The following is a 24397-nucleotide window of genomic DNA, read 5'->3' on the forward strand; positions in this document are numbered from 1 at the left end:
TACCCCATAGAGGCGTTTGTTGGTAGTGCCGTTAACAGCAAGGGCTGCAAGATGCATCTTGTGCCTTTGTGCAGTGCGCAGTTTGCACATGTCTTCCGATGTTTTATCTGCCAGCTGGTTCTTAAACACCATACAGAATCTGCACACTCGGCCACGGCTGAAACAGCAGGAGAAGCCGCCAAGGCGATTCAAAGACAAATTGTCGCCACAGATGCCAAAAACTAGCACTTGAGCACATTTTTTTGATCCTCGGTACTCGAAGCTGAGGCCATGCTCATACAACTTATTCAAGTCATCTAGCAAAGGCTGCAAGATGGCTGTCAGGCCATAAGTCTTGACATAGATGTAGCGCACCAGCAATAATAAATAAATGTTCTGCAGCTGTGATCTGTACTTCACATGAAGGTTTAGCAAGCTGCAGTATACAGCCAGTAGCTTATGCATGCCTCGCTTTGGTCCCAAAGGGTTTGCAACTTCCACCTCATCTGTGTAGAGGAGTAGCAGTATGGTGCATTCACTCCCTTCTCGCATTATGTTTTTGAAATGTTCTCTGTATATAAGGCCATCATTGAAGTCTTTGTACACAGTAGGTTCTGAAGCCATGAACTCAGGTGTGGTCAAATGAGACACAATGTCTGGCGCTTTGCACAAGGCGTTCAGCAGCTTTGGTAGCGGCACATAGTGATACACGGCATTCTGGCCAACCAGTTGCTGCTCTGGCTCAACGAAGGGGAAATTCTCTTTGGCATACCTCTCCCTTTGTCGTCTGCTCTTAATACCATTGAATAGTTGCGACACAAAGGAGCACTGGAGCAGACACTCAAGGTCAGCTGCTGTCTGTGGTGCTTTCATAGCATGAGTGATTTCTTCAGAATAAGCTTTGAGCACCAGCTCAAAGACGAACTCCAACTCGGTAAACAGCATCTCCACAGCAGTATGAGGCAAACTGTGCTGCTCAGTTACTTTAAAAAAAAAGTTCCAGATAGTTGACTTCGCCTGCTGGAGAAATTGATGAAACCCGTGAACTTGTGGCTTTTGCTTGTCTGATGAATCACTTGACGGCGCGTCGTCATCAATGTGGCAAAAGTCACTCTCTGAAGCTTGCCGATTTGGAGGCGATTCCCCGTGCTGAGATTCTGCTGCGTCATTTTCCTGCACTTGGAATACACGTTGGAAGTTACTCCCGTTTTCTTCGAGCACACTCCTGTGACGACGATACAAGTGCGATCGGTAAGAAGAAAAGTTCGTGTACGTACTCGCACAGCCGTTGATGCCACAAAACACACTAAAATTCGGTTCGGCGCTGTGGGTTATGCCTATGTGGTTCACGACTTTTGTCAGCTGACAAGAGAAGTACGGGCACTTAGGGCAATACTTTACATCCATCGTTGTCTTCACAGAAAGGCACACAGCAGGTTTTTTAACTTTGCCTCGCGTGTTTTCTCCGACCACTGCCTAGAGGTAGCTCCGCATTTACGTATTTCCTTTCAGTTATTGCAAGGTCGCCAAAAAATATTTAGCAGTCTGGTGATAAATTTTGCGTAATAATTTGTTGTTAATAAAATGGAAATATTGCTTCATACAACACGGGTCAGCCCAACACATGTTGTCAACTACTCTACCTCGGCGAGGAATACCTTCGCTTCACTGGCTACCGATGCCATATAGGTCTGTTTTCACGTGCTCGACCATCTGTCTGTCAACACCTATATCGCGAGCCTTGCTTGACCCGCTAAAGTAATCACTTACTCGATAGCGACGCCGGCATTCTTTAGAACGCGCATCGGGTTATATTATCTGCTTCTTGCTGTGAAGGTGCTTTGCTTGTCAGGCCATGGCGTGCAAATGTTTGGTAACGTTTGGCGACAAGAACGTCGTCGTGCCTTTTGTTGGCCCTTGGAAGCGCGCACAGCTATTCGAATACCTGAAGCGTGAGCGGGCATTCGCCGGTATAGACTTCGGCAGCGCAACACTGACGGTAAGTGTAATTTCAATATATGTTTGCGGTGTCTCCAGTCACGTTCCATTGTTTGCCTTCAACTCGGGCGATTGTGAGGGTTGCATTCAGTTACTTACGGCAAGCTCAAAGTTAAAACATTCCGTGCGGTTGTGATTACTGATGTATTACGCAGTGTCAGGCAAAGCTAAGGTGCAACCGACGGCAGAAAGAAAAGTTAGGTTACAGCGGAAAGAGTGTTGTAGACGCTGTTTATTGTCCTGAACTTTTTCCTCCCGTGGTCTAGTCTTAACGTTGCGCAATAAGATGAACCAACTGGCCCAGCAACAAGTATTGATATGGTAGGAAAATAACTGACAGGGATTCAGACAACAGGAGCACTGGCTCAACTGAACGCTTTATCGCATTGACAAGAATTTATATACATATACAAGAATGACACGTGTTGTATGCCAGATAGGCAAGGCACATCAAGACAACATGCTGCCCATGAATTCAACTCCATTGTAATGAAGGGCAATAAATGTTTGATGAATGCAAAAGGCACGACCTTAGTGCATATGCCATGTTTCTACTATGTCCTCATGTGCCCTGCTTACCTGGCATGCACCACGTGTCTTTGTTTGCATACTAGTTCTTAATAAAGTTTACTGGCCTAAACAGACAATGGTAAACAGTCGCACAATACTGTTAATAACTGCACATAATGATTTTAAGGCGTGCAAAATATATGCACTCATAAATAAACGTAAGTAGCGAGTGAGACTTTTCGAAAGCCTTGTTAACGTTCTGACTTTCACACCATGCTGTGACTTCATATATAAAATTTGACCGCTATGGATGCTCTGTGAACACAGCCTGTAAAACTTTGATAACCATTTGATGCAGAGTTAGATTTGTAAACCTCATGCTGCTTCCCTTTACCAATTTTTGTTTCTTTTTATGAAACACCAGACCCTTACACAAAATTATACTGCCTACAGTTACTAGATTACAGCTTTCTCTCCCAAATGGAGCACATTTCATTTAAAGTGGTCCTTGGGTTATTTCAAAACCTTTTCTAGATTTTACGTGTCTGACCACTGTAGTGGGCCCCGAGCTATGGCTTCCTCATAAATTGTCATTTTTTTTTTCGAACGCTTAAACTTAGGTCAAGGCTGTGTACAAGTGTTTGCTCATTTGCCACAAACATTTTTGACAGGTTTTTGATGCCGACTTCGGATTGCATGTCGATGTGACCGATGACTTTATCATTGAGGACAAGTCGAAGTTGGAGATAAAAGAAGGGAGCCAGTATCGGTAAGTCTTGTGCTTTATTTAGCAATTGTCGATTTCAAGAGAAAGTCCTTTAGGGGTGAAAAAATAAACAGCATGCCCAGCTGATTTTGTTAAATTGATGAAATTTTTTGACATGCACCGAACTTATTAAGGTTTCTATGAGCAAATTGTGCAGTATCAATCATTATTCTAAATGCATTGCAGAATTGTTGATGTCATTGATGTGGAGGTCCTCCCAGCTGCACCACAAGAACCACCTGCACGCAGAGTTTACACCCTGCCGTCGGTGCCTGTAGACATCAGGTTAAGTATTGAGAAGCACCAGCCAGGCCGCTACTTTGCAAATCGACGCAGAGTGGTTGAGTGGCTGTACCACGACCTCTGCACCTACACAATGTAAGCTGGCTAACCCTTACAACTTCTTCACTTCAGCTCATCAATGCATTGCTCAGTAGGGTGTGTTATATATATATATATATATATATATATATATATATATATAGAGAGAGAGAGAGAGAGAGAGAGAGAGATGTTTAATGATATGATATGAAATGCAGAGTTCGGCCTGAGGTACATTATTCTGTGTTGGGAGGAGGGAAAGAAAAAGGGAAGAAAAAGGCGCATGATGGGTGACAATGATGAGGAAATATGTAAAACATACAGTTAGCTATTTGCACTCTGCATTACCACTACATGCCACCTTCAGCAGCATGCTGTGGAATACTAGTGGCACTGCCCACCTTTCAGTGTGGTAACAGCCGTTAGTTTGATTAGACTTTGATTTGCCTCTCACGTGGTGAAAATTACGGTCAGTGAACTGTTCATCCAACTTTACTGTACAACTACAAAGGAATGTGACGATCTTATGGATGTTTCTACTTAAATTTACCCAATTTCTTAAAGCAACTTTCTGAAGCTATTCTTTTTGTATACATGAGATTGATGCATTTGCCGACTCCCATGACGGAAAATTGTCACCTGTTCATTTATAGCGTGAAGCTGCTAGAAAGAGAGCTTCCCAGGGCATGTAATAAGGAGGGAAGATAACCGATGGTCATTAAGGGTTATGGACTGTATTCCAAGGGAAGGGAAGCAGTAGCAGGGGGCGGCAGAAAGTTAGGTGGGCGGATGAGATTAGGAAGTTTGCAAGGACAACATGGCCACAATTAGCACATGGCCGGGGTAGTTGGAAAAGTGTAGGAGAGACCTTTGCCCTGCAGTGGGCGTAACCAGGCTGATGATGATGATGTGTTATATCCAGGTTTTCGCTTGAACTTGCCGCTCGCATACAAGTGAAGGAATTGTTGGCGGTATCGTAACATCTTTGTTGGTGACAAAAAGTAATTATAATAATGTTTATATATTCTTTTTGTGAGCAGTATGGTGCAGTAATGCTGGAAGCTATAGCAGACAAGCTTGAAAAAGTGTTACATTGAGTAAACGTGTACTTCAGTGATGAAACAGCTTTTTTTAAATCGGAACAACAGCAACTGTCATCAGTGTTCGTGCATGGTTTTGCTGTTTTGCTGTTCTTGATTGTTGTTTCTACACCAAACAAGTAAGCATGCTTGTTAGGTGTTCACTGAAATGAGGCAGCCTTCAACTTCTATTATCTGATCAAGTCAACAGCATTACTGCCAAGACATTTCGCATAGAACTCGCAAGGTACTCTGTAAAATAATCATTTTATATTTTATGCACCAAAATGTATGTCAAGGTCAGGGTGTCGAACCGGAAAAAGTATGGGTTCAGTTCATGTTTAGTGTGCTCCCTTTCACTTCATCTTGGATAAAGATCTAGAACGGTTTGTGAACCAGTTGGCAACACCGAACCGGTCCAGCACAATAAACTTATCTGCTACACATTACACAATGCTATTGACTTAAACATGCTAACCTTAAACACTCCAGACAACACTGCTCAAGTGACTGCACTTGTAAGTTCCCCAGGACTTGTATTTTTAAGTTTCATTACATTTCTTTTTCATTTCCAATCATGTTGTGCCAAGCTCTTGGGACAACCAGAAGTTTTGTCAGGAGGTGGAAGAAATTGTCCCGTTGGCAGACCGGAAAGGGCAATCGGTGTTGTTATATAAATATAAGGGCGATTCATTGGAAATAGCTACAATGGGCATGCTGATAAACCCGGCCATCTTTTGAGGGCTGCATTGTGCGGCAAGCACGTGCACCAATTCGATGCATCCACTCGCAATTCTCCGTGCTCATTTTCTTGCATTTCTTTATATTGCTAATCATACTGAGAGCGAGTAAAACACTAGAAATTTACTCTGATGTTTGGAGAGAGCAAAATATGAGCCTGGTCGAATAGAGGAAAATAATTAACCGTCAAATATGAATTGAAGTGAAATAAAACAAATAATTTCTAGAGTCTGTTCGGTAACAAAACTTATTTACATACATGTATTCTACATGTGACAGGGCAAGGCATCATCTGGTGCACAATCACATTGAAAGTTATGATCAATAATGAGCTCTACTTGGATTCAACTAGTGGGTAGTGCAGTGCTTGTTGAGTTGTAGGCTACAGTATTGCACATCATTTTGAAGGAATACAAACACGTTAAGGTTGGCAAAGCAATAAATGGCTTTGTATAAACCAAAACAGCGAATTGACAGGCACTGCATAAAGGGCAAGAAGCACTGGCGCAACGGTGGGTAATTATTTTAGATAAGTTGACCTCCTTCACACATATATATATTTTTTTCAGGAATCTAATTGTCAACCCAACAGCAGCAATGTACCAGAATCACTTAGATGAGTCTCCATTTGGATCGGTGGAGAGTTTTAGTTTAGAGGACGCAAGCGGCTTGCATACTCAAAAACTAGGGGCGGCGGTACTGCGCATGTGCCGTACCGTGGCCCCTAGTTTTTGCGTATGCAAGTCGCTTGCGTACTTTAATCTAAAACTCTACTCTCTCCATGCAGGCTCTAACTAGTGTTCTTATTTATACTTCGAGCTGCTTTGTTCTGAGCCCATAACCAATATATATATATATATATTTGCGAAGGTTTCCGTCAGGTTCAGGCACATTTGAGAATATTGGTTCAGGTTCAGTTCTGGCCGAACTTCCAATTCGGGTACGGGTTTGGTTCGACACCCTGGTTAAGATCACTTATGCCAGCTCTTTACATCATATAAAAAGGAAGAAAATATCTGGCAGCCATCTTTTGTTACATGCAATATCTTTACCAGTCAATAACCTTTGCCTTCTCTTCCTTTCCTTTGCTACCACTTTTGCCTTGAGCAGGCGCAGCAGTTATGTGGCCCTTCCTCTGGACAGAGGTGGGGTGCACTCTTCGCTGCTGTATGACAAGGAGGATCTTTGGGATCAATGACAGGGTGATCAATTTTCTGATCCCTCTGCTGTGTCACTCCTTTTACTTTTGGGCATGTCATTGCTGTGAGATGTCTTCATGCTTGCACTTCATCCTGCATGGTTATGTGTGTGATGTGCTACTGTGACACGTTTATTGAGCTGCCATTGTGGCTCTTGTTCTCCTGTAAAAGCTATAAGAAGACTGTTTTTTCAGTTGTGGGTATAGAAAGAAGATTCAGAAGTTGAGGTAGTAGCTTCCTCGCATTAAAATCTTGGAACATTTTTGTGGGCAGGTATCGCCCACCTTAGTAAAACAGCAGCAGTCAATGTTCACACCACATACATAGTTTTTTCTTGTCCATGCTTCGAGTACAGGATTTCGAGCAATATAAGTCTGTAAGGGGCTAGTTGACTTATTTTTCACTTGATTGGTACATACATTGGTGTACATACATAACAAAAGATTATTGGATAAAAGCTGCGTTTGAACACCCCGATAGCCACACTACCCCACATAAAGACGGAAGGCAACAATGTAGCAATGTTTTAATATAGTACAAATAACATGTGATGTAATCAATGAGCAATGGTGAGTCATCACCCCACCTACTTTGTTTATACTACCAAGCTTAGAATGACAGTAAGTTGAGTTAGTTGGTATGGATTCATAATTTGAAAGCAGACTCAAGGGAAGAGAATGAAGCACAAACGCAGACTATCAACTGAAAGTTCTCTCTGAGGCAAAAAAGAAAGACACAAAACTTATCTACGCACACTTGGGTATGGTAGTGCCACCTGTCGATCAGGAGCAAGACAGTCGCTGTTTTCTGTTTTATCCTATTCTGTTGGATGCTTCACATACACATTATCATCATTACTCACCAACCTGCCCAACTGTCAGCCTTGCTAAACGCCGTTACTCAGTATGTTGTGATACCGCGTGCAAGTATACCTGTAGCAATGACAGCTGCGTGTTTACTTCCTGCACGGTATAAAAAGTTTTTTTTTGCTTGAAATAGGTGCGGACGGATTGCTCGTTTCACTTCCTTCAATAATTTTGCGTTGCCATCGTTTTCATGCAGATATGAAGTGTGAATCTATTCCCACACCGTAATTTGTCACTGTTTTGTAGAGCCAGCCACCTTTTTTTTCTTCTTTTTTTTTAACGAGCGTTTGCCTTCTAGAGAAGCTCTATCGTCAATACCAGCAGAATGTATTTGCAGCACCAATTCAGAACAAAGCTGTATAATAAAGGCACATAAATATGAAAATTAACCACAGGATTTGCTTATACAGCGTACAAATCAACTGAATCAGACTCTCGGCTAAAATACTTTCCACAACAGGCCGTTATTCTGCACCCATGCGCTGCAAAGGCTAGCAGTGGGCGACACCGTAGCAGATGCTCTGCACGTGATCCTACTTTCTACATAATTGGGTGCTGACGGTATACAGCACCACGGTATGTCCTCGGTGCCGATACCACAACAATGCAGCAAGAATACCACACCAATATAAAGTTCCTTTCAGCTGCGGCCGTTTCTCTGTAGGGCAGACAGGTCGTTGTATTATTCAGTGACTAATAGAGCATAAAAGAACTCTGGTGTAAGCCTGCATGTGTTCCTGATTGACAGATGGCACTAGCGTACTGGTGCATGCACAAATGAGTTTTGTCTTTCTTTTCCACCACAGAGTGTCCTTTCAGTTGATATTTGGCATTTGTGTTGTCTCATTTTCTTCTCTTGTGTCTGTGTCTGCACGCCTACCTTTTTTCAAATTATGCTTCCAAGCATTTCTTGTACCATAAAGGACTTAAGCATGTTTGAAAAATCCGGTAGCACAGAACACAAATTGCTGTAATGGCACTGACATGTACTGTGTTTATCTAGGAGGCAATGCTGTGAAGGCTAGGGAGACTTTCTTCACTGCTTGCATTTGCGACCAGGAAAGTGAAAAATATAAGTTCCATGTTTTCGGTGCAACTCATATACAATCTTATTTTTCGAAAAACTGCCACTTTGAAGGGAATGTGACTTATGCAAAGATGCGACTTATAGACTGAAAAATGCTCTATGTGTCAAGTAATTCTATTAAGTCTCGTACTTGTGCGTCAAAAAATGTGACCCATCTATCATATGAAAAGCTTCACAGTTGGAAAATATTTATCACATCATGACCAAAGTGACCACAGCACACCGCTAGGTGTTGCAGCCAAAATAGCAGGTCACCTTTTCAAAGTGAAAAGGTGTACAACTATATGAAATTTGACATAAGATTATGCCAGAAGTGTTGTTTTAATATACCAAGAAAATAGTTGTTCTGGAGAATGTGCTGATAAACAGCTTCCCTGCAGGACAAGCCTAGTGAAACTTCCATGACTGCACTACTTTCTCGGCTTTTACAGCATTGCTTCCTTTGTGTGGAGCGCAGCTCAGTGCTAACTTGATGCTAGCTTCCAGTACTTTAAGTTATTGTGGAACCCACCAGAGTCTTAATAATACCATGCAAGTGTCAATGCCATGGCATTACTTCATAACTCTGCAAGGGCACAATGCATACTCTGGTGAAAGTATTTGCAGGGTTGTTCATTCAGGAGCCACATATGTAGTCCCTTTTAAAAAGCTTGTGTGACGCATAGTGCATGTGCAATTATGAAGTGACACACTTTATGTGCTTTCCAAGTTCCTTCCATATTTCTGGACTTGCACATGTGTGACGGGGTGAAGGTGACGAAACAAACTTGGCAGCACATATGAGGTTATTGTTAGGAATAGATAGTAACAGTGGGGCATCAGAGATAAAGCAAAACCATGCTAGCTGCAGAAACCCAGGAAAATGTGCAGTTCCTTGGTTCTTTCAAATTCCTGCAGTCCTCTAGCTAGCACTGCATTTGTTTCATATCTTTTAGTCTCATACCGAGAAGCAGCAGGCTAGTGAGCGTATTTCTGTATGCTCCTTAAGGTTGGATTTTCCTGGGATAAATATCTGGGAGTTCTTTTTTTTTTTGCGCTATATGACTTGGTCTTTACACATTAAACTAACATGCAAGAAGCTCTTCGACGCCTCGATTATTTGCAGTGCACGCTTCGATCCACGCCAAAACACACTAGACTGTTAATCTATATAACCCTAATAAGCGCAATATTGGAGTATGCCTTTATCACATGAAATCCCCATCATAAAAAAGACGTCAAATTGTTAGAATCAGTAGAGAAAAAAGCTGTTAGGCTTATCTGTCGTCGTTATGATAGATATTTTTCAGCCTCTTGGAACCTTTCTAACCGGAACGTTATCACACTCCAGAAATGTCGCACTTTGATTGTTTTAAGTTTTTGCACATTTATGCAAGTTCGCCATGTTGTTCTCGGCATTATATTTCATTTTCAGCCCCCTCAAATACTCGTCAATATCATGCTCAAACTATTTTTCCACATAGTTTGCCTGGGAATGTACATGAATGCCCTTTAGATGAATTTCTTACAGCTATTAGTTGGAATGTATCTGTGAAATTCATTCTTCTCTTCCTACTCCTGCTATAGCCAAATGTTTGGCTGCAGTATATACAAATAAGTAAAGGAAATAAGAAGCTAGGTTAACATATTTGGAACAGGCTTCTTCAGTTATATTATTACGATATTATCACGAGATGCTCAAAAGACGAGCCGCCGCGAGAACGACGAAGTGGGGCTGTGCCCTTGGCGCAAGCGAATGTCAGCCTGGCGCTCTGGCTCCAGTGTAAACAGCCTGTAAATAGTTTCTTCCGTCTGTGTCTTTCTGCACGTAACATTCTGGTGGAGGTGAGGGGTCTTTCTGCACGTAACATTCTGGTGGAGGTGAGGGGTCTTTCTACACGTAACAATATGCTTGCTTATGTGCTGTACTGCCACCTTGGATGACCTCCTGGCATGTAACTGTCGAGGCCACTGACATTTCGGAAAAGGCTCTGTATGTGCAACTGCCAGTGTGGTTATAATTAGTTTCTGATATATTTTTTTACTTTCTATAGGTACCCAGGAAAACTTTATGAAGAAGCAGCCAGGGAGCTCATCACAAAGTTCCCCTGTCTGGCTGACTCAACAGGAACTGGATATGTAAGCACATGTAACATTTTCTGTGCTGTCAATGCGCAAAATAAGTACAGGTCCAAAAGTTAGCTGGCACACAATGTGTAATATAAATTTCTGTTGTTCAGTGTCATATGCACACTAGAGAGCAAGGCAATGCCCTGGCACCAGTTGTAATGTTGGCTGTTACATAGAAGGGGCAGGGCAACATGCTAATCAATTTTTGCGCTGGCCGCAACATTATGCCGTAAGTGGCAGCACCGTCATTAATAGTCTGGACAGCACTCAGCAGCACGCATTGAAATGTACATGATGGTGCTTCACTGTGTTCAATTTAGGCGATTTTCCTGCTAATTAGTTGTGTTGACTGTTACTTCTATTATGTGTAAAAAAGTTTCAATAGTTGCTTAATTTATTTCCAGGACTCCTGGCGGGTGCAGCTCCGCTTTAAAGCTAAATACCAGAGGAGGAAGTTGAAGACACAAGATGAGGCCGCTGGTTCCCTGCCTGTCAAAAGAACCAGGCACACTGAGGAAGTTGCACAGAAGCGAATCTCCCGGCCATCTCTTGTATGTATTGAAGTGTCTCATTCTTTTGAGGACAGTCCTGCTGTTTAGGTAGCACTCTATTCTGAACATTTAATGGGCTGTACAGTTGTAAAGACATCTACCATAATATCCTACTTAATGAATACCAAAGTATTATGCAGGAAGGATTGGTGCCACCAAAATTTGACAGTATGTAATTAAGCTATTAAGAATAGTTATGTTCTAATCATGTAAACTGAGGAAAAAATTATTTGAATGGTTGGTTATCTGTTATTTCGACTGAGAGATATTCATCGAGGACATAATTGCTTTCATATAGCAATCTGCCACAGCCACATTGGAGGAACATAATAAAGGGGCCATAAGAGTTATTACGGGGTGGGCTAAAACAAAAAACTTTGGTTGCTTAGTATAAGAAATGACCAGATTGGTGTTCCTCTGATAAGTGCAGGTTTCAGAAAGGCCAAGTGATGACATGCAATGAAGTGCAAGCATGTTTCTTTTGTAAAACAAGAACAATTATTTGGACATTTGAAGAAGCTTGCTTTTGAAATGTCGGGATAGCATATCTTCTTCCATGCGAGAAATTCACTCTCCTTTTAAAGGTCTAAATGGCACATTGTTCTATTTCCTGTTTTCTGGAAATAGACCCAGCCATGTTGCAGTGTGTGCTTGCATGTGTGGGTCCTTCCCCATTATTGATGTCCCCAATCAGTGAAGAACCAACAGCGGTGCCCCTACCTGTCCCCGTCTTATAAGAACTAAACACCACCACCTTTCCCCCCCTTTTTTATTGACCGCTTTGACTTCCTTCACCCTACTCTATACACCAGCTTCTTCTCATCTTCCTCCATTGCCTGTCTAGGAGAGTGACCTTTGCTTATATAAATTCACTGCTAAGCAGACCAGTTGTTGCTTTGAGGCAGACGAGTCCCCTTGTCAGTCTCGGTAACATTCTTTGTTTGACCATTGTTAATTTTAAAGGCTACATTTTCTTCTTAAGATATCTTCACACATTAGTATCTGGATGTAAAGCAAGAAATATGTGTGTTTTATGAAAACCTTGTGTTATAAGCTGAATTTTATGATTTACAGTCGAATCCGACTATATCGAACCCACTTAAGTTAAGTTATTCTATATACTGAACAATTTCTGGACACAGTATAGTTACAATGAGTATATATAGCAAAAATGACGCTTACATCGAGCAAAAATAGCAGCAACTCCCGATATATCGAACGTCAAGCGGCAGAAAAGTGCCCCCACAAGTTGGCTTTCCCTTACGGTGGTGGGGAACCCCAGCGGCGCAGCTCCATCCAACCGCTCTCCCTACCAAGGAATGCGCTGCCTTGGACGAGCAGTCACCACTCCCCTGCAAAAAATGATCTTGGCCCGCCCGCAGCGCTTGCTCAGACAGCCTATCGGAGGCTATTGTGCTGGCATCGCGCAAGATGGCGGAAGTGCGAGTTGTCTCGCTGCTTTTCTGGTTAATTGTGTGCGCGCCTTGTGTGCCTTCTGCCGCAGTGTTGCCGTGATGAAGCGGTAGAATTTGCCTTTCCTCGTGAAGCTCGAAATTTTAAATAGAGTTGAACGCGGTGAGAAGTTGGATGTCCCCACAGCATGCAAGATTTCGAGGAGCACTCTCAGCATGATCTTAAAAGAATAAGGGGGAGATTAGGGCTAAAGTGGCCAAACTTGCAAACCCATTGCCCGTGGTGCCCGACACGTACACACGGCCGTGTACGAGTGGTTCATTCAAAATTGTTTCAGCCGTGCCGGCACGGCTTCTGAGTGCTTGGTGATGACTGTAAATTCTGATAAATGCGACGAACCCGTTGCCGAAGTTTGGAGTCAGCTGTCAGAATTTTTGGAAGCTGTTTACAAATCAACGGTGGATAAGTTTGCGAGTGCAAATAATGGTGTCGCAACCACGGGAGAGCTCGAAAGCGAAGACTACATTGCTGACATTGTACCGAGCACAAGTGAAAGTGGGCACAATGAGGAAAGCAACGACAGTCCTTTGCCCACGTCCTCTGAAGTTATTGGTGCGCTTGCACTAGTCTGGTGCTTCTGCGGGAATGCAGAAGGTTGCGGCCTCAGCTGCTCCGACTGAGACTCCTTAGACAATGTGGAGAAGTGCGTGCGTCGCAGACAGCGAAATTGCTCAAGCAGAAGAAAATGCAGGGCTGTTTCATGCGAAAGAAAGCTAGCTTCACCACTAAAGTGGTTTTACAAATGTTATGCACTTTTATGACATCCAATTATTTAGCGGGCTTATATTGAATTACGCTCTATATCGAACTGATAGGTGTTTTTTTTTTTTTGCGAGTTCGATATAGCCTGATTCGACTGTATGTATTTTTGTTTTCCAGACTACCAAGGTTTATTATGAAAATAGATTGCAGTTTAGGCCTTGTTCCTTGCAGCCATGCCATTCTTTTTGTGTGTGGGGTGCAACATATTGCATAAATGACATGAAAATACTGTATTTCATAACCGTGCTTGCCTTTCCAGGCTCATGACATGGGCGATGCTGAGGATGACATCAGCTTACTCATGCATGTGGAGGCCATGCAGAAAGAGGCAAGGAAAGCCTCTCCAGACACCATTTACCTCCTAGATGCTATGATGCGCACATTTGCTGAGAGGAGGAAGTGGATCTCAGAAGAAACACCAAGTGTTACGGATATTGTTGAAAAATATCCGGCCCTTGCTGTTGGCTCCGTGGTACGCATTTGTTGTGCATTCTTTTCTCACACGATGCACACTTTAGTGCGACCTAATGCATGCAGTCTTCAATGATTGAGATAATTGCTTGAGAACTTATAAGCTGCACAGTTTTAAGGACTGCATTGACCATGTCGCCAAAAACTGTCTGCATGAAGCCAAATCGGCTCTTCTGTTTTTATTCAATTTCTGTAGTTTCATGGTATACTCGGGTCAATGTCCGCATATCCTTTACTGCTTATGGATTTTTACATAATTTAATGTAGTGAGCTTTCTGTAATACCTCAATTTCTGTAAATCTCGGCATTAAAGCATCGATTCTACCCTTCTATTCCTATCCTACTTCTCGAGCCACTGTTAAAGATCTTGTGATAAAGGAGGTGGCATCCTATTTGATTCACCAGGCTGTTTTCCAATTGTAGATATACAAACATCACAGTCCTGCGAGATTATTCACCATTCCAGTGTCAACTTAAGGAACCAGTTACCACAGCAATTGAAGCACTTCTGTAGTGTCTGACACCATAAAGCTGCCTGGAATTCTTGCTCTTAATTTCTCGCTTTCTAACTTTGCACTTTAAAGCACTTTAACTTTAAAGCAATCACTAATGTGACCCTGGTTGACGCATTAAGAGGAGTCCTTGACCCAATAGCCCACAAAATTCTCCAAAGTGCCCAGAAGAAACGCCACCTGGAAGATTTCCTTATAGGGCTGGAGAAAATGAAAGATGGCGTCCCCCAGCCGGAGCAGAACGGTATGTTTACTTTCAGCAAAGGTACATTAACTTCTTGTTGTGCCACATGAAAACATTTGTATCATGAGAAGCCAACAAACAATGACACAAAGGACAACTTAGGGGAAATTATTTGTACTTACTAATTGAATTAAAGAAATGTTTAATTAATGGCAATGAAAGTTGATGAAAAAACAACTTGCTGTAAGTGAAGAATGATCCCACGTTTCGCATTACGCGTGCAAAGAGAATGACTGGGATAGACAAGACAGCACAAACTTTTAACAAGATTTCGTTGCCATGCAATGCCAAGGAGCATACGCAGCGGCTGATGTGGTGGTAGAACAGGCAGCCGACTTGCCCTGCTTTCCCCGATGCCTCTGTGCACATTTGTATAGGGTCATTTCATGCAACACGCCTCAGACACAAAAAGTGGCCATCATTGATTTTCTTGAAAAAAAAAACGGGCTAGATGGCTATTGTGTGAATAAGGTTTCACCAAAGTATTTCTGTTAAAGAAAATGTTTTGCTTACATGAGTGCTCTTTGAGATTTCTGCAAAGAAGCAAAATTTGGTTGGAGGTACATATTTTTTATTCAGGTCTGAAACTAGGTGCAATAACAGATTGTATTGGCATCCTTCTTTCATATGACATCACAATTGAATGCATTTTAGAATTTTCATTGCTTTTTTGGTTCAGTAAAAAAAAAGAAGCAATAGAAGTTGCGTTTTCAGAAATATTTTCTATAAACTTCGTTGCTTTTGAGCTACCATAATTTTTCTCCCGTTCTGCCTCTTGCCATACTGTATGCTAAAAATAATTTGGAATTAATAATAAAATTATTTTTTTGAAAAATACCTGCAGAGTTGGCAAGAAATTTAATTTCTTGTGATATTCAAGCCAAATTTAAGCATTGAGACACTCCAGATCAAGATATTTCAAATATCTCAATATACGCACCGACCTCTTAGCTTGTGATTCAGAAATTTTCGGTTGAGTAAATATTGTCTGAAGCGAGAAAACAATTTTTGAAGTCAACAACCAATATCACTAGCAGGCACTGTGTATATGCCACTGCTGTCGTCGTCTGTGTGTTGTCGTCTGCTCTTCTCCTCGCCATCTGCCACCCAGCACTCAACAGCTAGCATACGGGGTGATCATTTTTCAGTTTTATTTAACTTTTATAAATTGGCTACTGCAGATACCATAATTCTAGTCCTTGAGCTGAATTGTTCAGAGGGGTGGACATTACTTGCATAAAAAATCGAAACACATATTCAACAAAATAACATGTTTGCTAATCAATTTCCTAATTGAAATACGTATTGAAATTTACACACTGTAGCTGGTGAGATTGACAGATAATCCACTTTGAATGAATTTCCAGAATGCCACCAGTTTCGATATGTGCCATCAAACTCTGTAAAGATTCACTGTTGGTCCGCTTACTTTTTTTTTTAACAAAATGCTTTTATGCATTGAAGTACAAGGGTAACTATTTCATCCCATACTTTGGGAAGTATTTTGACATCGGTGTCATTCTGGAAATTCATTCTAAATGAATACTCCTGACAATCAATATGTGCCGTACAATAACTAATTAGGAAGTTCATTAGTGAGTGCTCGTAATTTTGTTGAAGATATGTTTTGATTTTTGGTGCATGTACACCTCTCTGAACAATTCAGCTCAAGGACTAGAATAGTGCTATCTGCAACACGGGATTTTTGAAAAATTCCATAAAACTGAAAAACGATCACCCCATATACTAGCCGTAGTCTGCTGGGCGGCAGATGACAAGGAAAAGAGCAGACAACGCGCAGACGACGAGAGCAGTGGCATGTATAGAGTGCCTGCTGGTGATGTTGGATGTCGACTTCAAATATTGTTTTCTTGCTTCAGGCAACATATACTCGAACGAAAATTTCTGAATCGCAAGCTAAGAGCTTGGTGCGTATATTGAGCTATCAGACATACATTTATCAGGAGAGCCTTAATGCTTAAATTTGGCTTGAATATTGCATAAAATTCATTTCCTGCCAACTTTGGAGGTATTCTTCTCTAAAGATATATTTATTAATAATTCCAAATTATATTTAGCATGCACTATAGCAGCAGGCAAAAAGGGAGAAAAATTATAGTAGCTGAAAAAATAACGCAGTTTATTGAAAAAAGTTAGGAAAAGCTACTTTTATTGCATTTTTACTGAGCCAAATAAACATGGAAAATTGTAAAATGCATTCAATTATGACGTCATATGAAAGAAGGATGCCAATACAATGGTCTGAAATAAAATTTGCTATTGCACCTAGTTTCAGACTGATTAAAACATATGTACTTGCAACCAACTTTTGCTTCCTTGCGGAGATCTCAGCGCTCACATGATCAAAACATTTTTTTGCAACTAAAATACTTTGGTGAAACCTTATGCATACAATAGCCATCGAGCCCAATTTCTTCAAGAAAATTGCTGATGGTCACTTTAGGTGTCTGGGATGTTTTGTATGAAATAACCGTATAGCAATCTGCTACTGAGTGAAAACCAGTGCCATTTCATGGAAATGCAGCACCTGCTGCCACCTAGAGTGAAACATTTTTAATTAGCTGTGTGCAGTGCGTTTCCTACTAAGCTCATGCTGTCATTGGCAAGAGAACCATGTGTACGTATACGTATGCCTTGGGAGTGTCTGTGCAGTAAGGTTTTTTCATACGTGCTCTACTCCTGACAATGAGCTGCTTCGGTTTCTACAAGCGACATGCACGTAGTGGTCCTGCACAAGGACTCAGCAGCACAGAATGTTTTGGTTAGGATTTATTAAAAGCGTGTAGTGTGCCTGCAACTGTGGCAACGGTGCTTAGTGACTTACGTCATGTGCATGCTTCCCAAGCTTGAGGCAGGTGGCAAACACTATATCTCAGCATTGGCACCCCTGCTTGTGGTTACCACCATTATTAAAGAGCAGAATGAACAAAAGCCTGTGGCTACTAGAGTTTTAGGTTTTGTATATTCAAAGTTAAGGGATACAAACTGCTGTGCATATAGTATATAATGCAAACAAAAGAGAGCAAGCAGGATGTTGGACTTCAGTATGCGGCAAGAGGCTAGTTCATCTTTCATATTTGCCGTATTTATTAATCTTTCTTTTTACCACCTTGTTATTTTTCAGACTTGATGCTCACCGCGGCCATATTTGTGCTGCCCAGCCTGGTGAAGGAACGGGTTGAGGCGTTTGTGTGCAGTCGCGTGAGTTCTTTTATTTTTTTGGGAACACATTAGAAAGCTCACAGCTGCTGTAAGGTGCAATGGTTTTGCCATGTCCAGTTGTACCTTTGTTTGTAAACAGGCTATCAAGGTTGATAATGGTGTACGAGCATAGAATAGGCACCTTAGGTATAGCCATGTGCCGGATATTTCAAATGCAAGGCATTTTCTAAGTGCAGTAATTTATTATAAGCATAAAAGGCCTATTTTATGCCTGTTCTGAAGTTCAGGATATGCGTATTCCCACAGCAGCAGCAAGATAGATACATGAAATAAACAGCAGTGCAAGGGGAAGCAACTTTTGCATTCATTATTTTAACGAGATGTCTTGATGTCTCATTAATAGGGCATTTCCTAAACTGCAAAATACGCATAAAGTACGCATTTTATGCTTTTTATAAATCACTCATTTTAGAAAATGCCTTGATTCGAAAAAGCAACATGACTATACCTAAGGTGCCTATGCGATTGATGTGAAAGTGCAGAAAATTTTTTTCAGCATTTATTCAGAGCAGAAAAGCATCTCTAAAACAGTCTGAGCGCTAAGAAAGCAATTCATGGGCACCTATGAATCCGTATAAACTTGGTGTGCTTGATACAAAAGGCTCCTAGCAAAGTCGAGATCACTCATCAGCCCCTGTTGCCTTAGCAATCATTACTTCTTTTTACTAAAGTTTACATTTTTACGTCCCCTGAAAAATAAATTCAGCGGAGACAGTAAATTATGCAGACAGCTGGGGAGCATGGGGCTGTGCACTCCTTATGGTAAAGTTTCTGTGGTGGCTGAACTGTGCAAGTTCACTGGTAACAGGATGCACTTTCTGCAGTGTTTCCAAATAAGTGGTAATTCTGTTTGTGTTAGTGTACTCTTGCAAGGCTACTTCTCAATACATTTTTCTGGGCACTGTAAAACTTAATGTCAAGTGCAAATTATGAAATTATAACTGCTCATATCAGCATCAGTAAAATTAGTGAGCTGATCAAAAAGCCACTGAAAGTTTATCTGATGAGATTTGTTCACTGAAAAGAATATTTGGGGTAGAAATTAGCAGAAAGAAAAAAAAATGTTTGCCAGATTTTGGGAAACAATTAAAATGCCTGAACCGTCATGTATCTTATTCTGAATACATATTGCTTTTTCTGAATGTTATTACTCCTAAGGCCACTTGCAATGCATCACTCTTCCAGGAGCCTGAAGCGGTGCATGTTGTACCGACTGTCACTTACACCGGCAACATTCTGGAGCTGCCAGAGTTTACGATCCAACTGGAAGCGCTGGAGATCCAGGCGCCCAACCTATTACAAGCTGTCGCCATACAGATGGCATTGTACTGGACGTTTGACATAGTTTTTTGTGCAAAAGCACAGAAAACTTTTGACCTGCTGTGCCGCCTTATTGGTGTAAGCAGTGGCATACAGGCAACACCACTTGTCCGTGTAGCACAAACCTTGCTCAAGCAATAATCTTTCATAGCATTTATGATGCTTGAAAAATAAAGTATTTTTCACACCCCCACCCCACTTTTCTGTTGTGACAATGTTTTGACCAAGTTGCAGCATGCAACCCTCAGCCAGGGCAGACACTGAGAAGGCTCTATATGGAACGTTTGAGGATAAAACATTAATCCCCAGTGGAGGAACAATTCATCCCTGGCAGTGCAAAGCTAGTGTAAAAGTTGGTCCTATGGGAGAAAGTGGTGCTCCCCACTGGATCATCTGCGAGGATAAACTGTTAGTCCTATAAGACAAATTGTTAGTCTGAGGGGGAGGATTGGAAAGGATGAAGATTTAGTCCTTGTGGGGAGTATGTACAGGGATGAATGTTTAGTCCTACAGGACGAACTGTTAGTCTGAGGGGGAGCATCTTGAAGGATGAACATTTAGTCCTTTGTGGGAGCATGTGCACGGAGCATCTGTTAGTCCCCTTGGGAGCAACTGCTAGAGGAGGAACAGTTCGTCCTTTTGCAGTTACTCTCGAAGGGACGAATGCTTCGTCCTTCAGGGACTAATGGTTGTGGCAATGCACTTGCTCCCCAAAGAGACTAGCCCCCCTACCCTTTTTAGTCCTTTTTGGCTTAGAGTGTCGCAGTTTAAAGCACCCTAAGAATACTCGGGCAGATTTCTTTTCGCACTGGCTTATGGTTGCAAGTACACTCAACGTTACGCTCTCCCCGCTCAGCATACACAAAATGCCGAGTCGCTTTTACATTGCCGCACCTGCGTTCCGATGCTTAACCTGTCTCAATTCCCTACCCCGTCAACCAATTTGCCGTGGTACAGTGGTTAGAGTAGGTGACATGGGGGCGCGAGGACGTTAGTTCGAATCCTACTTTCGGGCACTTTTTTTTCCGTTTTTTTTTTTCAGCTCAGTGATATTTTTTATTAGCGTCTAAATGCCTAATTTCATTAATTCCACCTTTGCGGAGCATCGGAAATAATGACCGTTACTCCCTTGAGGAGCATCGGAAAAGAGCAACTGTTAGTCCTCGGAGGAGTAACGGCATGGGGAGTAACAGTTCATCCCCTCGCACTTACCCCCTAAAGGGAGGAATGGTTGTGGCAGATCAGTTGCTCCCCTAAAGGAGTAACCTCAATACCCCATTTCCTCCTTTTCTTCTTAGAGTGTACTCCGGCGCCGACGTCGCCAGCCGCGGGGCGCGGCTACGTTTTTGGTGACGTCAAAATGACGACACGCTCCTTTCAATCGTCCTCCCACCGAGCATTTCGTCTGCTAGGCGCCGAACGCGACGGGAGTTGAGAAGTTTGGAGAGATCATCGCTCGTTACGAGACCGGCTTCGCATGGCGCATCTGGTGGATTGGATTAGATCCAAAAGGCGGCTTCGGCAGCTGAATAGCACGTTCGGATCCAATCCGTAGTTTAATTCGAGAAAAATAGCGCTTGCGTAAGGAACTTCGGTTGTTGCGATGGCGTACATTTGGAACAATGTGTGATTCTTGTAAAACATGTAGCCTGCTCATCCCCGAGGATGAGCCACTTGTCAAATGTTCCAAGTGCGAGCACGCCTATCACTTTGGAAAATGTCCTGGTTTACCTGAAAAATCCTTCAAATTAAAGAACGAGGCTGCAAAGAAAACGTGGCAATGCCCATCATGCGGAAGTGCTGGAAGTAGCAACATGTGCAGTAAAGAGAGTAATGGCTCTGAAACAGATATTAAACTTGCCTTCTTGTCAATTAACCAAAAACTAGAACAGCTGATGCCCCTGACAGGAAAAATTGAGAGCATGGAAGAGTTTCTTAACTTCATAACAACGAAGTTCGATGAAATTGAGCAAAAGTTCTGCCATCAAGAGGCCGATATAAACGACATGAAAAAGAAGATGTCGAGCTTGAGAAGAAAGATGACCTAAATCAGGTCGCCCAAGCTCAACTTGAAAAAGAAATACATGACCTTGAATTTAGAAGCAGGCAGCTTAACTTGGAACTGCATGGGATTAAAGAAGTAGCGAACGAGGATCTTACAGTGATATTAAATAACGTGGCTGATAAACTTCGAGTGCCTCACATGATGGAATCAGACATTGCAACTGTTCATCGAATTCACGCTAAACGTGATAAGGTGCCAGGCATCATTGTTCGTTTTACGAAGCAAGCAATAAGATATAAAGGGATCAAGAATGGAAAGAACCTTAAGAACAGCGAGCCAGCCATTTTCGTGCAAGAGAACCTAACACGCCGCAATAGAGAATTGCTCCAGGCAACGAAAGAACGCGCCAAAGATAAAGGATATAAGTTTACTCGTTGTATCAATGGAAAAGTTTTCGTTCGTAAAAGTGAGAGTGTGAGCGCCATCCATGTGAAGGGAAAGAGCGACTGGAATCGATTGTAGCACTGTTTCATATTGACTTTTGTGTTCCTCTTGAAAAATAATCAAAATGCCGCAGATCTGTTATTATCTGCCGAATGACCTGAACCACACAACTTCAGGTATCATTGCTTAACGCTATTCACCTAAATGCACGCTCTGTAAAGGACAAGACAATGTGTTTAGAAGAGTTTCTTGGCGAATTTTCATTTACTTTTTCTTTGATAATGCTCAGTGAAACTTGGAGCACCAATGATTCCGATATTTTTACGATAACTAACTATAAAACTTGTTACTTGAACCGCTCCAGCCACCGCGGTGGAGGCGTTGCTTTACTGGTGTCTAATGGCATTGAGTGCGACAAGTTGGACTCGTACTGCCTAATTACTGATGATTTTGAAATCGTATCAGTCTGGACTGGCAGATTCGTGATTTCCGTTTGCTATCGTCCTCCCAAGGGAAATATGGTTAGGTTCTTGGAATTTTATGATTTTCTTTCGTTTATAACAGATGGCGAATACACACTAATAGCTGGAGGGGATTTTAATATTGACTTGTTGAAGGATAGTCTTACTACTAGAGACTTTAACACAGTTTTGTCTTCGAACGGATATGTTAACCTTGTTACAGTACCAACAAGGGTCACACCGGAAAGTGCGTCTCTTCTCAGTCTGCTGATTACGAACTCCTCCCAACCAATAGCTGAAACAAGCGTAATATCATGCGCAATGAGCGAACACCTTCCAGTATTCATGAGCATAAATAAGACTGGAGCGGTAAAGTATCGACAGAAAAAAAAGCTACGTACCAGTGTATAACTAACGATGCCCTGAATTCCTTTCGCAACTCACTGGCACAAGTTCATTGGGATAACATTGGCATTGCTAGCGACGCAAACTAGGCTTACAATGAGTTTCTCGAAGTATTCATACAGCTCTATCATTCCTGCTTCCCATTAAAAGATCGTGGATCAAAACGTAAAACTCGCAACCCTTGGGTGACTTCTGAGTTACGCAAAGAAATTAAAATGAAAAACAAGCTTTACAAAATCTTTTTAAATTGTCGTTCAACAGATGACCTGCGGGTGTTTAGGAAATACAGGAATAGGTTAACGAAAAAACTACGCCAGGCACGCGCGGAATACTACTCGACATTAGTCAGAGATGGTCGACACGATTTGCTGTGGTCAAGATAAAATTTTCTACTGAGACGTGAACAACGACAAGCTGCCCCAAGTACGCTAAAGCTAGATAATAAAGATATATCTGGAGAGCACATGCCTTTCACAACTTTTTTACAACCCTCGCTCATAGCAACCCGCCACGTGATTCTAATAAATATATTAATTCTTACAACAATGAAAAGATATTTCTGAACCGGGTTACAACAGAAGTTATATCAGTAATACAAAACCCTAATAACAGCCGTAGCTATGACATTGACGGAATTCAAGTAAGGCCTGTGAAGCATGTTGTAGGAGTCATTGCGCCTGTTATTGCAGATATATTTAACTTATGCTTAGCTACCCGCATATTTCCTAATAAAATGCAAATAGCCAAAGTAACTGTTCTGTATAAGAAAGGAGACTGCAATGACTTAGGAAATTATAGACCAGTATCTATACTCCCAATTTTCTCAAAAGCTTTTGAGAAAGTTCTTTATACTAGGTTGTCTAATTTTATTAATAAGCATGATCTTCTGTCACCGAATCAATTTGGGTTTTGTAAAAACAAATCTGCCGAATTAGCGCTACTTGAACGAGAGGAATACGTACTAACACAGTTTGAAAAGAAAGCCTTCGTTATTGGTGTCTTCGTGGACTTCTCGAAGGCATTTGACTTAGTGAACCACACTATACTCCTAAATAACTTAGAGCGTTATGGTTTTTAGGGACAGGCTCAAACGCTTCTTAAATCATATTTATCACATAGAAAAGAGGATGTCTGCATAGACAATATGAAATCTGAAGTAAAATCTGTTACTTCTGGCGTTCCACAGGGCAGTATATCGGGACCATTACTATTTAATATGTACCTTAATGATATCTCCAACATTAACTCCACTGCTAAATTTGTTATCTACGCTGACGGCACAAGCATCTTTTTTGCTGGAAATGATTTAGATCTTCTTGGTGGGAAATGCAATGACACTATGAACGAATTACAAAAATGGTCCGAATCCAAGTGCATGCGTATAAATGAAAAGAAGACACAGGCTGTCATATTCCGCCATAAAAATAAACCAGTTCCCTCGCCCCTCAAGATTAAGCTGAATTCACGACGTATAGATGTGGTTGAGCAATTTAAATGTCTCGGAGTAGTTTTCTCCTCCTGTATGTCTTGGGAAAATCACGTGGACCATATCACAACAAAACTGGCTCAAATAACTGGGATCGTACGCCGGCTCAGATACGTTCTTCCAAGGCCAGTAAAATTACTCCTCTAGAATTCACTTTTTTACTCCTATTTAAACTATTGCCATTTAGTATGGGGCACAGCCACAATTAGCTGTCTTCAGCGCATCTACCTTTTGCAGAAGTTCCTTCGTCATGTTCACAATGTCCCCTGGGGCCCACCGAGCGTGGATCTCTTTCTGTAGAGTAGCGTGCTGAAGATCCACAACTTGTACAAATGCCGCTTAAAGGGAAGCTGAAACACTTTTCG

At 41.8% G+C, this 24397-nt stretch overlaps 1 protein-coding gene across 1 annotated transcript; it reads left to right on the forward strand.

Moving 5' to 3' along the window:
* The first annotated feature begins 1691 nt into the window (after positions 1-1691).
* LOC126529709 (uncharacterized) lies at positions 1692-19417 on the forward strand. The gene is made up of 8 exons (XM_072284301.1): positions 1692-1978; positions 3159-3256; positions 3440-3631; positions 10580-10664; positions 11060-11206; positions 13701-13913; positions 17814-17890; positions 19097-19417. The coding sequence occupies exons 1-7, from the start codon at positions 1835-1837 to the stop codon at positions 17817-17819; spliced, it is 885 nt and encodes a 294-aa protein (XP_072140402.1). The 5' UTR covers positions 1692-1834; the 3' UTR covers positions 17820-17890; positions 19097-19417.
* The last annotated feature ends 4980 nt before the right edge of the window (positions 19418-24397 follow it).

This window comes from Dermacentor andersoni, chromosome 9 (genome assembly GCF_023375885.2).
Source record: "Dermacentor andersoni chromosome 9, qqDerAnde1_hic_scaffold, whole genome shotgun sequence".
Classification (NCBI taxonomy): domain Eukaryota; kingdom Metazoa; phylum Arthropoda; class Arachnida; order Ixodida; family Ixodidae; genus Dermacentor; species Dermacentor andersoni.

Coding starts and splice junctions, on each gene's coding strand:
- LOC126529709 (XM_072284301.1), top strand. CDS start 1,835: ATGGCGTGCAAATGTTTGGTAACGTTTGGCGACAAGAACGTCGTCGTG. Junction 3,257..3,439: donor AAAGAAGGGAGCCAGTATCG/GTAAGTCTTGTG, acceptor AATGCATTGCAG/AATTGTTGATGTCATTGATG. Junction 10,665..11,059: donor ACTCAACAGGAACTGGATAT/GTAAGCACATGT, acceptor ATTTATTTCCAG/GACTCCTGGCGGGTGCAGCT.